General features: G+C 52.8%; 4 protein-coding genes across 4 annotated transcripts; 3 read left to right on the forward strand and 1 right to left on the reverse strand.

The window, feature by feature from the left end:
- Positions 1 to 4,485: 4,485 nt before the first annotated feature.
- sdnE-4 (Cytochrome P450 monooxygenase sdnE) lies at positions 4,486 to 6,481 on the forward strand (the record flags this gene model as incomplete). The annotated part of the gene is made up of 7 exons (XM_036637837.1): positions 4,486 to 4,582; positions 4,637 to 4,945; positions 4,999 to 5,513; positions 5,564 to 5,863; positions 5,916 to 6,023; positions 6,075 to 6,241; positions 6,301 to 6,481. 7 exons carry the CDS (start codon positions 4,486 to 4,488, stop codon positions 6,479 to 6,481), a joined length of 1,677 nt encoding a protein of 558 aa, XP_036496706.1.
- Positions 6,482 to 6,652: 171 nt separating this feature from the next.
- CGCS363_v005989 (uncharacterized protein) lies at positions 6,653 to 9,400 on the reverse strand (the record flags this gene model as incomplete). The annotated part of the gene is made up of 1 exon (XM_036637838.1): positions 6,653 to 9,400. One exon carries the CDS (start codon positions 9,398 to 9,400, stop codon positions 6,653 to 6,655), a length of 2,748 nt encoding a protein of 915 aa, XP_036496707.1.
- Positions 9,401 to 10,000: 600 nt separating this feature from the next.
- CGCS363_v005990 (High-affinity glucose transporter) lies at positions 10,001 to 11,668 on the forward strand (the record flags this gene model as incomplete). Its single annotated transcript, XM_036637839.1, has 4 exons — positions 10,001 to 10,070; positions 10,120 to 11,332; positions 11,390 to 11,459; positions 11,516 to 11,668. 4 exons carry the CDS (start codon positions 10,001 to 10,003, stop codon positions 11,666 to 11,668), a joined length of 1,506 nt encoding a protein of 501 aa, XP_036495802.1.
- Positions 11,669 to 12,584: 916 nt separating this feature from the next.
- Positions 12,585 to 13,586, forward strand: denD-2 (D-erythronate dehydrogenase; the record flags this gene model as incomplete). The annotated part of the gene is made up of 1 exon (XM_036637840.1): positions 12,585 to 13,586. The coding sequence occupies one exon, from the start codon at positions 12,585 to 12,587 to the stop codon at positions 13,584 to 13,586; it is 1,002 nt and encodes a 333-aa protein (XP_036495801.1).
- Positions 13,587 to 13,789: the final 203 nt, after the last annotated feature.

Raw genomic sequence — 13,789 nt, forward strand, 5'->3', positions numbered from 1 at the left:
AGCACTGCCAAAATAGCGGAAACACGGAACGGGTTACGGGGGCCCCGAGTGTTACCATCCTAAGCCAGCCCGTGTCTTGACCTGCATAGCGCACTACGCAACGTGAATACCACTCAGCTATGGTATATTGGAGTCATACACTAGGACAGAATATCACGGTCGCAATCATTACGAGAAAGTAGGGCCAATGAAGCTAACACGGGGTTCGCAATGCAACCAAACTGCTTATAAGCGTCCAACATTTGATGGCCATTCAGAGCTGACATGATCTCACACTCTCTAATGGCGTTTTTAACCAGAGACTCCTGCTGGGTCGCAGGCGTACGACCTCACAAACCATGCAGAGGAGCCGGTAAAAACCGATGATCGACCTTTTGCTTCTCATATCTTTATCTCAAAAATCGGTCTTCGACGACTGACTGAAACAAGTCCTGCTAATATGATGACAAAGCACTGGACCCTGTTGTCGCCTATGTTTCTCTTGTCCATCGGGTGTCGTTCTGCGCCAAAAGTTGATAAAGTATTCTAATGAAGGCCTCTGGACAAATCCAATAAGGCGAAGGCCCTCTTCACTAGCAAACTACCTCTTTCACTGGAGGGATGTGTCTCAAAACGCTGACCGTGAGTAGACACTCAACCTGGGCAGTAGTTCATCTCACAAAGTCTTGAGCAAACGAGCCGGCTGGCCATGCCGCATTGTCGACTGATTCGCAGCTTCAGTGACACTCTTCCTACCATCGAATAGTCACTCCATCAGCCTCTACGCCTCACAAGATCATGAAGGCATCTGGGGCTGATCGCAGAAATCTCATGACAGACTCTCTCTGTGGTTTCATCTGACCTTCATTTGCGTCTATGGCGAAGAACCAGAGCTACGAGTCCCTGCGCATGACCCTACGAAACATGAATGAAGTTTACAATAGTGGGCCTTCAGCACTAGACAGATAATCACTGGTGAACATCATGGTACCTACCATGATGAAAATAAGGGTGACTGGCGACTTACACAGGGCATGTTAAACAAACAGGCTTTGCTTGACAATTAACTTGCCGCGAGAGGAGGGTTCTATAGATGTGAACGTTCGCATGAGGACTTGACTGCGGTCAGGTGTTTGGGTTACCGAAACGATCCGTAGGTGAAGTAGAAGTCTAGAACCGAGTACGTTCGGATCCGTGATATGCCGTGCAAGACCCAGCTGTCAGCCTATGTTTCATTTGTCGTCAGCACTACTTCCAGGGCTCCTAGAACGCTGGCACACGTTGGCACCAGTTCTGGCCGGCAAAATCTGCAGAACTAGTTTGACAGGTCATTTTGGTGCTTCTGTGGCTTCATTGTCCTCCACAGAGTATGAAGGACACAGGAGCATCAAGGGGTAATGAGGCCGAGCTCAGCAAAGATTTGGGGCTTTGCTGTCTACAGGTATAGAATCAGTGATCAAGTTCCTATGCGTGCCTTTTCGGTGCCAGGCCAATTTCAGAGCCTCGATAGCCACAGCTTCCTGCCCCTGAGGCACTCGCTCTGTGGGGTAACGCAAGCCATGCTAGGAGGTTAATGTACTGTGGATGTTTCGTTTTGTTTCGTTCGATCGAACCCCAAGCAAACTAAACTCTAGGAAATTTGCAAAAGCAAGCGAGCCTGATCCCAGAAATAGAAACGGCAGCACACTGTCCAAAAGGAAGTGAGGCACTATCTTCCATCTTCGAGAGTCCAGATGTACCGGCTTTGCTCAGTCGAAGGTAGTTTACTTAGTAATTGAAGCCAAAAGCTGGAGTGATTCATTGATTTGGGTACTTGAATAGACGAACACACTCAAATCGCGTCTCCGCCTTATTTATCATAGCGGTAATCTTTGTACTACTCCGGCACCTACTTATTGGGGCTCAAGGAGCTGGCCTTGTGACGATGTGCTTGACGACCCGTCACGACTGTAGTAGGACATGTACTCCAGCTCTCGAGGACATTTGGCATCTGAACAAATGGTGCCGTATCCGGGCTCAGTTTCTTAGCAGAGAGGACAGGTGCACTAACTACAAACAGCAGCACTTGTTTTCCGAAGATCTCGGGGCGTGATACTGTTAAGGTTGTCTGTGCCGAGCCCACTTATCCCCGTCAGGGGACGCCCCTCTTTGTGAATGCCACCTAACCTTGTACTGTAAAGTTGTTCCTGACGATCTTGAGACGTCCAACAGCTTCAGAGAGACGCTAGGCTCATGCAGAATATTTCCGAGAGCCAGCTCGTCTGCGAGTTATGCTTACGAGAACACCGGGTAGCATTTGCGACTCTCTCGTGGAGGCTCTTGAGTCAACATGAGGCGATTCCTTTGGAAACTGGCTCAACACGCGGAAGCGAAATGATACAATGCGAGAAGAGCCTACTTTGTTGCAAATCCAAAGCCAGCCCCCTGGCTTGGACAGCTGATGGAGGCCACTTGCCCTGCCACATCCTCAAAAGCTCAAGACTGCTGCTAAGGTGCGGGAAAGTCCAGAAATACTGGCCAACCGTTCGGACATCTCCGATCAAAAAAGCTTCCTTAGACGGGAATATCATGTTTTACTGATTGTCTAGCAGGTCTACATCACAGAGGTCAGTGGACTTGGAATCCGGCAATCAACTTCATACGGGCCTTGTCTGACATAACGGAAAATAAACTGATAATTGCCGTGTGTGCTGGACATACTGATGTAAGTCTGTATCTGGAAAGATTGGGGGGATCTAATAATCCGCCAGATATTAAGTCTTGCGCCTTACTTCTTCCGACATCTGGTCATTTGGATTGGCGCTGTTTTCGCTCCTTACGATAATTATTTACAGGCTTGAGCCCGGTGTAAGCGGGGGATGGCCGTTTCTCGGTTGGCGGGCTCGACTTGTTCCCGAACTGCCGCTGCTAGAATTGATGTTTCTAGCTCTCAATTGAGAGCGCAGACGAGCTATGGTCACGGGACAACGCTATAGCAAGGCTGTCCCCTGCCTGAGCTGAGCTTAAACGGAGATCACCAAGGGCGACGGCGGCTAGGTTGGAATGATCGGCATGAACGTCCATGGATGGTGGCGTGTCGTAAGCGATGTAGCTAGCTGTCAGGCACAAATCTGGAATTCGGGTGGATAGGACCGAATGGAGTCTTTAGCTAGACTCACGATGCGAGCATACATAACTTTACCACATGAAGTCGTTGCTTTCGACAAGGCGAACCGCGAGCTTACCTAGACACACTCATGTTCATTTACGACACTTGCCGTCTAGACAGTCAGTTGGCATGGGCAGATTTCTGCCTCGGCCAGCAACCCTGACTTGTCAAACCGACTAGGACTCCACGATGGCCTAGATGAGAATGGACCTGAACTTTCGGTACTCCAGTCATCATTATCAATCTCGAGGGACAAGGTCACACCATCGAACTGCCAAGCGCGTCCGGTGGTGATTGGACCCTTCTGCCGGCCGTCGTCTTGATCCATTCGTGAGTCGTGGCATTGAAAGCGCTTATACCGGCAGTTGTTGGTAGGGCATCCCTGGGTCACCACGCGAAGTTTGAACGGCAGCTTACTGGGGACAGAACTAAGGTTCGAACCTGCTCAATGAAACAAGACTATTCGCTCAATCTCCTGACAACCCACCAAAAAGCTCCGAAGTCAAAAGCTTGAAACAGACTTCAAAGTCTATCACTTCCCCAAATCCCCTCACTCGGGTTCCTGTAAAAGCCTTCATCCCGCATTTTACTTTCAGCCGCTGTGCCGTTGTCCCGCGGGGTTGTCCGTCGATAACAAACAGATCTAAGATAAGTTGTGTCTCCCAAAGTAAAAACCAAGCGATGGGTGTCTGAAATGACGTGTGAACGTAAATCGGTGATCGCAGTCTATCGTCAGGGAAACCGACAGATCGAAACAGCAGCCTCCTCTGGCTGGCCCTAGTTCATCGCATGATCCTATGTTCCAAAGGTCTTGGCAGACATTAAGAATTATTGGAACCGCTGGTCTGTCTGGAAAGTTCCCCATCCCTCTTAACGACAACTATTCCAAACAAGTCAAGAACGTGCCCAAAATCTTTCGCGAACAGCCAGGCACTGACTTGACCCTATTATACCACCATACGCAATGATTAGGCTACCATGGGCTATGTGAGCCCCCAGTCCTACCAACCCATCCTATCATCTGAAATGTCCTGCGTCTGCCTTGCTGCTGAACCAATCTTCGAACATGTGGTCGAAAGATGTTTGCCTTCACAACCGCGCCGCTTAAGCACATTTCAGCCGACCCGCTCGTCGAGCCTCATACTGCCTTATTCAAGTATAGTGAGTACGAAACTATCGAATTCGTGATGCAAGCTAAAGTTTTGGAGGGAATACTAGCCGACATGCCAACATGTGGGCGTACCCCGAAGAAGGTGGAAGCTCCGAATGCATGCACCTCAATCCTTCACCAGCAACTCAGGGACGACCACTTACATGCCAGTAAGACGTACGTGAATGCTCGATTGACAAACGGGAAAATGGACCATACGATAGGCGGCCGCCGTCGATATGCATCTGCCTTCAAGATAAACGAGCCCCGGCCCGTTGCGGCCGCGCCGCTGAACAGCTACAAAAGTACCCTTTCCAAATCTTGACGTACCTTCGGCCATTGAACTGACTATAAGGCAGGGCTTCTGCATTTGGGTGACACAAAGATTTTGGAGGCCATTGCGAGAGCGCAGAGAGATTCGCAAGTTCCGTTCCTGATGGCTTGGTTCTTCACCCTTCTCAGTCCTCGGGGCCTTGATATCATATCTATAATCTTGTACCTGCTCGCTTTCTACGTCGTCGCAAAGTACACCCACCGAGCTCTCTTATGCCCCTTGTCCAAATTCCCTGGGCCCAGGCTTGCTGGTATCACCAAGCTTTACGAGGCATACCACGTTCTGATCAGGAACGACTGGCTCGAGAACCTTGAGTCGCTGCACGAGAAGTACGGTATGGTTGCACGCCTCCCACACTTCTATAACCACTTCTGATGTACATCTTAGGCCCAGTGGTCAGAATCGGCCCAAATGAGCTGCACTTCACTGACCACCAGTTCTGTCTGGAGTATCACAAGCGTCCAGACCTCCTGAAATGCGACAACTACTACGGACTTCTCAACAAACTCCTCGGAGGCTTGGCGAGTCCGACGAAACACATTCAAAGAGCATCAGCAGTGCGACCTATATTCTCAGGGAAGACGCTGGCACAGTTCACACCAACTCTAGACAACCACCTTGAGTCTTTCTACAAACGTCTCAACGATGTTGCCGGGACCAAAGATGCCGTCAATTTGACGCACTACCTTTGGGCTTTCACCAACGACGTTATGGTGTCATATCTCGTCGAAGAGGACTATGGGTTTCTGAGGATCTTCGACCTAGAAGCCGTGCACAACAAGACTCGAGCGTTCAGCGCGATTGACCTCGCCACCGTCTTGAGATGTATGCCTCCCGTTAAGTTCATCTTCGACCATCTTCCTATCCTTCGATCCTACTCACCACTGGGTTGGCTTGATACTGTTAGTTACTCTCCTGGACATGTGAAACACATGTGCTGACACACTCTCAGCTCGTCAGCAATCACGTTAAACCTATCGTGAAGTCATGGGACGATGAGAATAGCTACGAGGGAATTCTTGCTCGCATGTTCAACGAAATTGGCAGCGAGACTCTCGCCATCCATGAGTCATCGCAAGCTATCTTCATCGGAAACGAGTCGCTTCTCAGTAACCTCACGTTCCTACTGCATCACCTAGTACAAAACCCGGATTGTATCAAAAAACTGAGGAATGAGCTCGACACACTTGATCTTGGCTTGTATGGCCACAGAATCTGGCGAGATACGAGGGTGCTGCAGTTGAGGTATCTGGTAAGCATCTGTGCTGTGTCTTAAGTATGGCTTGAGACTGAGACTTGGGCAGGATGCGGTGTGCAAAGAGTCAACTCGCTTAAGCTCTCCGGGATGGCATCGACAGCCGAGACAGAGTCAGTCACTAGTGACATACCAGGACTCTATTATCCCTCCAATGGTAAATCCGAATCATTTACTTCCCAGCCAACATCCTATTGACTTCATATAGACAAGCATGAGCTTTACCTTGAGACTTCTCGAACACGATCCAGAACTTTACCTTGAGCCAAACACTTTCGATCCTGATAGGTGGCTTGGCGTTGACGAGGATACAAAAGAGGCCAGGAGTCGTGCTGTGACATTTGGGACCGGAACCCGAACTTGCTTGGGTCAGCAGTAAGTAGCGATCTGCACTCAGAAGCCGCCGACACTCAGCGATAACTGATTATCCTTAGTATTGCTCATAGGGTTTTGCGGAAGACGATCGCGTGTATTCTATACAACTTCAATGTCTCTCTTTGGGACCAAAAGCTTGACATGACGACTGGTTACAGATACCTGGACACGTATCCCAAGAAAGGGCACGAAGGCTACATGAAGGTTCGGTTGTCGCCTCGATTCGAGCATAAGGCATGATGAGTTTCAGTTCAGTATATGATACCACCAGATTCCCGATAGAAAGGGAGGCTGTAAGATTTAACTATACCACCTGTCGTTTAGACTTCTCATAACAGCATCAACCCAATAATACCCAAGTTAATGCGCATGCACGGTCGCAAGTGACAATGAAGAGGCGACATTTCGTCTCTAACCCGCGATCGTATCTGGGGGCATGGGCTGGTTTGCTGCCACAAACGGTTTCGGCGGCCACTCACCCGCTTCGAAAGCACATTCAAACTCATGAATGCCAGAAAAAACCATCAGCGTAGGTTCCCCATCCTCGTCAAATCCCTCACGCAACCCCGACGGCAACGTCACCACTGCAGAACAGCTCGGCGGTACGCTCAGCTTCATCTTGAAATTGCCGCCCTCGAGCTTCCACTCACAAGCCACTCTTCCGTAGGGCCCCTCAAATGAGACCTTTGCGCTTGTGAGGTTGCCCCCAGGGACGGGACGCACGCGGATAGCCTTCCACCCTGGCTCAAGGGGCGATATTCCACCCACAGTTCCGTGAAGCCAGTCCGCCACCGCGCCGAGGGCGTAATGATTGAAGCTGGTCATCTGGCCAGGATTGATGCGGCCATCTGGCAACATGCTGTCCCAGCGCTCCCAAATAGTCGTCGCACCCATAGCGACGACGGGATACATCCAGCTGGGGCACGTTGTCTCAAGGAGCATGCGGTATGCAAGCTGAGGTCGACCGATCGTGGTGAGCGCATGTGAGATGACTGGTGTACCAGCGAATCCAGTGCTGATGTGGAACCTTGCCGTGCGAACCAGCTTTTCCAACGCTTTTGCGGCCGTCTGACGTTGAAAGGCATCGTTCGGATACAGACCGAATTGGAATGCAAGTGCAAGACCGGTCTGAGAGCTCGACATCAGGTTTCCTTCCGGGGTGATGTAACGCCGCTGAAAGAGCTTCTTCAACCGTTCGCCATCACTTACATACCTTGCAGCCAGGTCGGCTTTGCCTAGCTCAGCGCAAAGTCGAGAGAAGACCAAGGTCGTGTGGACAAGGTACGCATTCGCCACAAGAATGCTATCCGTTCGTCCGTTGCCTGGATCGTCGGGGGGCGCGGTTGGATCCAGCCAATCTGCAAGCTGCCACTTGTCAGGGTTCCAAAGACCATCTGAGGCGCGGTCGACCCCTTGATCTAACCAGGCTTGCATGCTGGCAAATTGTCGCTCTAGCAAATCCTTGTCGGAGCTGTATTTGTAGAGGGCGTTTGGAGCCAGTACAGTCACGTCGTCCCATACAGCTTGCGCGATGTGAGGCCAATTAGGGCTGATGGCAAGCGGCACTACCAACGGCGGGATGCCCCCTTTTCCTTCCTCAAGCTGCTCCGCCGCGACATCCTGGAGCCAGTTACCGAGGATCCCCAAGGTATCGTACAAGAACGTAGCCGTTGGGCAAAACACCTGTAAGTCGCCAGTCCAGCCGAGCCGCTCGTCTCTCTGTGGGCAATCGGTCGGAATAGAGAGGAAGTTTCCTCGCATAGACCAGACAACGTTGTTATGAAGTTGATTGACAGATTCATTGGAACACTCGAAGAACCCTCGCCGCTTCATGTCCGTATGCAGGACAAGTGCACTGATGTCCTCGGTTGATGGGGCGCCACCCGGCCATCCATCAACTTGAACAAAGCGGAAGCCATGGAACGTAAACTTGGGTGTCCAGTCTCGAAGTTCCTGTCCTGACCCGATGATGGTGTCGAGGGCCTTCGCATCTCTGAGAGGCCTCGTACCAAGCTCATCGTTCTCCATGACTTCGGCATGTCTGAACGTAACCTTTGCCCCTTTTTCTAGTTGCAGGGACTTGACGAGGAGCTTTCCGACGAGGTTCTGCCCGAAGTCTAGGATCGTCTTGCCGCTCTTGCTTTGGAACACTTTGACGCAGGGCTTGGTCTCGATCACACGAACAGGCGGCGCGTCAGGGGCAACCAGCTTCGTCTGTGGCCATGGGAGGGCCTTTGTCCCAAGTGCCTTGGACCAGTCTGCATCTGTCAGGTTCCATCCCTGCTTCTCTTCGTTCAGATCGTATGTTTCGCCGTCGTATATCTCACTGTTCGTAATCGCGCTGGGGAGAGAAGACCAGGTGTCGTCCGAAAAGAGTGCCCACGGCTCAGCTGACAGGGAACTGACCTCAAGCTGCGCAAACAGGCCAATCACGTCGCCATAGCGGAAGCGAATACCGCCCTTGAACCCAAGGCGTCCTGCGTACCAGCCCTCGGCTACCTCGACGCATATTGTGTTCTTCTTGCCAGGAAGTAGAAGGTTCTTCACGTCAAGGATGCGGTAGACGAGCCGGTGTCGGTAGCTGGTCCAACCAGGAGCCATGCACTCATCTGTAACTGGCTTTCCGTTGATGGTGGCTTCGAAGACGCCAAGAGAAGTGATGTAGAGTCTTGCTGAAGAGTTGTCGAGACTGATGTTATCAGGGATGGTGAATTCCTTGCGGAATCGAATAGGCCGTAGCGGTCCATGGGGACCGATCTGCTCGGAGGATGTGATGAAGTTGGCTCGAAAGTCTTCTCGTTTCAGAAGAGCGGCTTCGACAGTGGCCGGCTCTGACCACGGGCTTGGCTCTTCGGCCTTGTATGCGTCGTCGCTGAGACTCTTTCCGTATACACGAACTCGAACTATGGCGGAGTCTCGCGAAGCCAAATCTCGAGCTGGCCAAGGCACCAAGACGGATTGGTCGCTGGTTTCACGGAAGATTTGGGGCTCGCCATTTGGAGTGAAAGTGACCTCAAGCTCGTAGGCGGTTTGGGTCCAAGCTGCGACCGTGGGTTTCGTTGTTTCGAATTGCCAGGAGATTCTGGGTCTGGAATAATCTACACCAAGGCCGCTGTGGTGGTGTTCAAACACCGGCTTGGTGATGGTGGGACAAGACATGGTTCGGACGTATCGTCAATGTTGGCTTGCTGTCCATGGGCTCAGGTTTCTCAGGAAACTAGTACATGAAATATTCTCAGCCTAAAGGGTCTTCACCTGTGCTAAGATGATCACTCTCCCGGTGCAAAGGAGTCCGAATCGGGGAGTCTAGGTGCGAGATATTAGTTCTTGGAGTCGAGGGATACCGGCATCGGCATACGAAGATCACCGGGCATCTCTCCGCATCTGCCAAGCACGACATGCGGCTTGATACCGTGATGCAAAGGATTGGATGACGGGAATAACCCGAGCAAGCACGATTCACCGGCGGAGTCTCCGCATCCCCGCAGGAGCTAAGGCTCACCTCCCTCGCGATCTCGGTACTACCTTACAACAATGAGACGATCCTTGCGTGGGCTGCCGATGCTGGTCCCAGACTCTTGGGTTGTTGCTCACATAGTACCGAGGCCGTCGGGTTACCTTTGCACCGAATCATCTACGAGGTACAAGGGAGGCAAAAACACACAAAAGCAGATAAGCAAATCCCCAGATTTTCCACTTGCATGATGGAATATTCTTCCCCAGACGTCCTTCTACTCCACACTAGATACCTTGATCAGCATGAGCTTCCTCATCGTCGCCATAGCGCTTGTCGCTGCGCAGGGCGGCTTCATCTACGGCTTCGATTCTGGTAGACAACCGTCCAAGTCTATCAGAAAAAACTGGCTAACTCTATCCAGGAATTATTGCCACAACTTTTGGCCATGACAGTTTCAAGCTCAAGATGTACGGGCCTTCTATGGTCAACACAGCGTACACAGGTGCAATCGTTTCCGTCTACAACGCAGGCCAGGCCATCGGCGGCATGACGACCGGATATCTCGCCGACAGATTCAGCAGAAAGTACACGATTCTTATTGCATCGATCCTGACCATCATTGGGTCCGTTCTCCAATGCGCCGCCATGGAGGTTGGAATGATGATTGCTGGGCGTCTGATAGCGGGAATCGGATGCGGCGAGCTGCTCTCCGTTGTTCCCATCTATCTTGCTGAAGTCGCACCGCCTGCCCGTCGTGGATTCCTCGTTGGACTACAAGGAATGATGATTGCCATTGGTTTTGGAGTCGCCAACTGGGTCGGGTTTGCGGGTGCCTTTGCCTCGGGAGATGGACAGTGGCGCATCCCATTGGCGATGCAGCTCCCCATCCCTCTTGTCCTCTCCGTCATGGTGTTCTTCGTTCCCTTCTCGCCCCGTTGGCTGATTCTCAAGGACCGGTACGAAGAAGCCAAGACGGTTCTGGCCAATCTGCACGGGGCGACGGATAACGACGACCTGGTCGGGCGGGAGCTCATCCAGATTAGGGAGCAGATCTTGATGGAGAGGCAGCAGGGCAATATGAACTGGGCCACGGCCATCAAGCAGATGTTCTCGCGCCAGTACGTCCGTCGCACTCTCACGGCCGCCTTCATCGTCACCATGGGCCAGCTCAGCGGTTCCTCCGTCATTCAAAACTTCCAAAACATCTTCTATGCTACCGTTGGATCCACAGGTCGAACGGCTCTGCTCATCAGCGGCGCGTACGGCATGATGGGCATCATAGGCCAGGTCATCTACCTCGCAGTGGTGGCAGACCGCTGGCCGCGGACGCGCACCCTCTGGGGCGGCTCTCTCGTACTGAGCGCCATGATTGCTCTCTGCATGGCTTTGAGTGCGGTGTACGGCAACAAGGATAACGACAATGCGGCCGGAGCGGGAGCGGCCATCGCGGCAATCTTCGTCTACTCCATGTGCTACGCAATCTTCTTCAACGCCATGATCTGGGTCGTGCCCTCGGAGCTGTTCCCCTTCTTCCTTCGTACTAAGGGTCTCGCCTTTGCGGTCGCGACGAAGTCCGTCACCGCTATCGTGCTTTCGCAGATTACGCCTCTTGCCATTGCGTCTGTCAGCTGGAGGTCAGCCAGTCCTTCTGATATGCGCCTCGCTTCATACCTTACTAACACGGTTTCTAGGTACTACTCACTCTTCATCGCAACTAACCTGGCCGCGGCCGTCTTTTACTTCTTCTTTCTCCCTGAGACGGTGTGTGGCCCCGTGCCTAACTCAGATAGCCATACCTCGCTAACACTAGGAGCCAGTCCGGAAAGTCGTTGGAGGAGATTGCGGAGCTGTTTGGCGACGATCTTGCCACGAATCGCCTGGGAGATCTTGACGTGGACGCCAAGAATGGTATTGGGCCGGAGGCAGAGTTCCACGAGTTTTCTGAGAGGCGCCCAGGTACTCGGGCATAAGATACTGCCACTCGTGTGTAATTCAGTTCGGTAGTCAGGCGTCCATGGTCCATGAACCCTCCAATGCAACGATGCTCTTTGAGTGATAAGAACATCACAACATGCCATGCTTCCAGCAGCCTGCCGCCTTCTCTGTCGCTATCTTCCGCCATTCCTACATAATGCCTCGGAGCCCATGCCTCTCACACATGGCTGTGGCCCCTTAACCAGCCCATCGGCCTCGTGCTCGTTGCATTAGATAGCGAAAGGGAGCGTGGGACTCACGGTCAAGTCGTAAGACAACTGCGAATACCGCCCCTCTCTCGCCATGTCTGCAACCGAGACAGCGCGCGTTGAGCAGAACAGATCGAGCCACATTCCCTGAAAGTCCGCGCCGACACCGAAAGTCCCCGGACCGCTGCTCGAGGTCTGCTCGAGGTGGATCTTGTCCCCATCCCGACGTGGGTCACACGGCACCGCGGGGTAGACGGTCTTCTACCCGAGAGGCCATCCTGTCGAGCTAAGAACTTTCCCCAGACGACGTTATGGATCCTTTCGGGGGAGCGTTTTGGCTCCCCCTAGCGTCTTTTTGCTCGGTCGACATCGCCCGAAGCTCTGTGACGTGATGACAAACTCCTGCGCCGCAGAGAGCCACAGATGAAAGCCACATCGGAGAGAAAGCCGATATTCGGACTTGAGGGCCGTCATTCATGTCGGAATAATGCACATTGTCATCGAGGTATTATCGTGAAGTGCAAACTAGGAGCTTCATAAAGTTGTCCTCATAGCTTCCTGTTCATGTCTGATTTCTCTTGACGCGGGCGACCATCTCATGTAACACCTACGTCATACCCTCTGACCTTCACCTTCACCTACATCATCACCACTCATTCAATCTCAACTCAACTCACTTCAACCTCATCAATAGCACCACAAAATGATGAACTCAGAAGCAAACCACATTCTCATAACGGGAGCCGCCGGCTTCATTGGCCAGGAACTCACGACGGCCCTCCTCCTCTCATCCCCCACGATCCACCTCACAATCACCGACGTAGTAACCCCGTCAATCCCTCCGCAATCCATCGTCCCAGACGGCGCGTCACGCATTACGGCCCTCCAGACAGACCTCACATCCCCCGATGCCGTCGCCGCGCTCCTCACGCACCACTCGCGGTTCAACGCAATCTACCTCCTCCATGGCATCATGTCCGGCGGCGCAGAGGCGGACCTCGACCTCGGGCTGCGCGTGAACCTGGACAGCCACCGGTACATCCTCGACGCCCTCCGCCAGCCGACCTCGCCTCATCGCGGGACTGTCGTGGTGTTCCCCAGTTCGCTCGCCGTGTACGGCCCAGTTGGGGGCCAGGTCGTCACCGAGACGACGTGTCCCACGCCGCAGTCTTCATACGGTGCCGAGAAGCTCATCATCGAGACCTTGGTCGGGGACTACTCCCGCCGCGGGCTCCTAGACGGCAGGATCGTCAGGCTGCCCACCATCATCGTCCGACCCGGAGCGCCCAGCGCCGCCGCGTCGTCGTTTGCGTCAGGCATCGTGAGGGAGTCGCTCAAGGGGGAGAATAACATTCTGCCCGTGGGCCCGGAGCTGGCCATGTGGGTGTGCTCGCCGAGGACGGTTGTTGCGAACCTAGTCGCTGTGAAGGACATCCCGAAGGAGAACTTTGGGCTGTCGAGGGTGGTCAATCTGCCGGGTATCACCGTGACAGTGGCGGATATTTTGAACGCATTGGAGGTTGTCGGGGGAATGGAGGCTCGGGCCAGGGTGACAGAGGAGCGAAACCCGCAAATCGAGGCTATCGTGGGGAGTTGGCCGGCCCTGTTTGACGTTTCGAAGGCGCTTCAACTCGGGCTGGCCCAAGATGCGGATATCGTAACCACAGTCAAGGACTTTGCTGAGCGGCTTCGGGCCGGGCTGTAGCATTAGAAGCTCGGTTCACATCCAAAAAAGTAATTATAAGTTTCACCGTCTGAACGCAACTCGAAAGCCATAAATCGTCTATGCATTTTGTTCTCGCACGGGGTATCTAGGGTGGTTGCCTGCGACTCACGTTCATCCCCTGATAGAATTCGAATACGCAGTGATAGAAAAGGAAAGATGAGGCGCTGATGCCTTTACACACT

The sequence above is a fragment of the Colletotrichum siamense genome, assembly GCF_013390195.1.
Source record: "Colletotrichum siamense strain Cg363 chromosome Unknown KSG_Cg363_contig04, whole genome shotgun sequence".
Lineage (NCBI taxonomy): Eukaryota > Fungi > Ascomycota > Sordariomycetes > Glomerellales > Glomerellaceae > Colletotrichum > Colletotrichum siamense.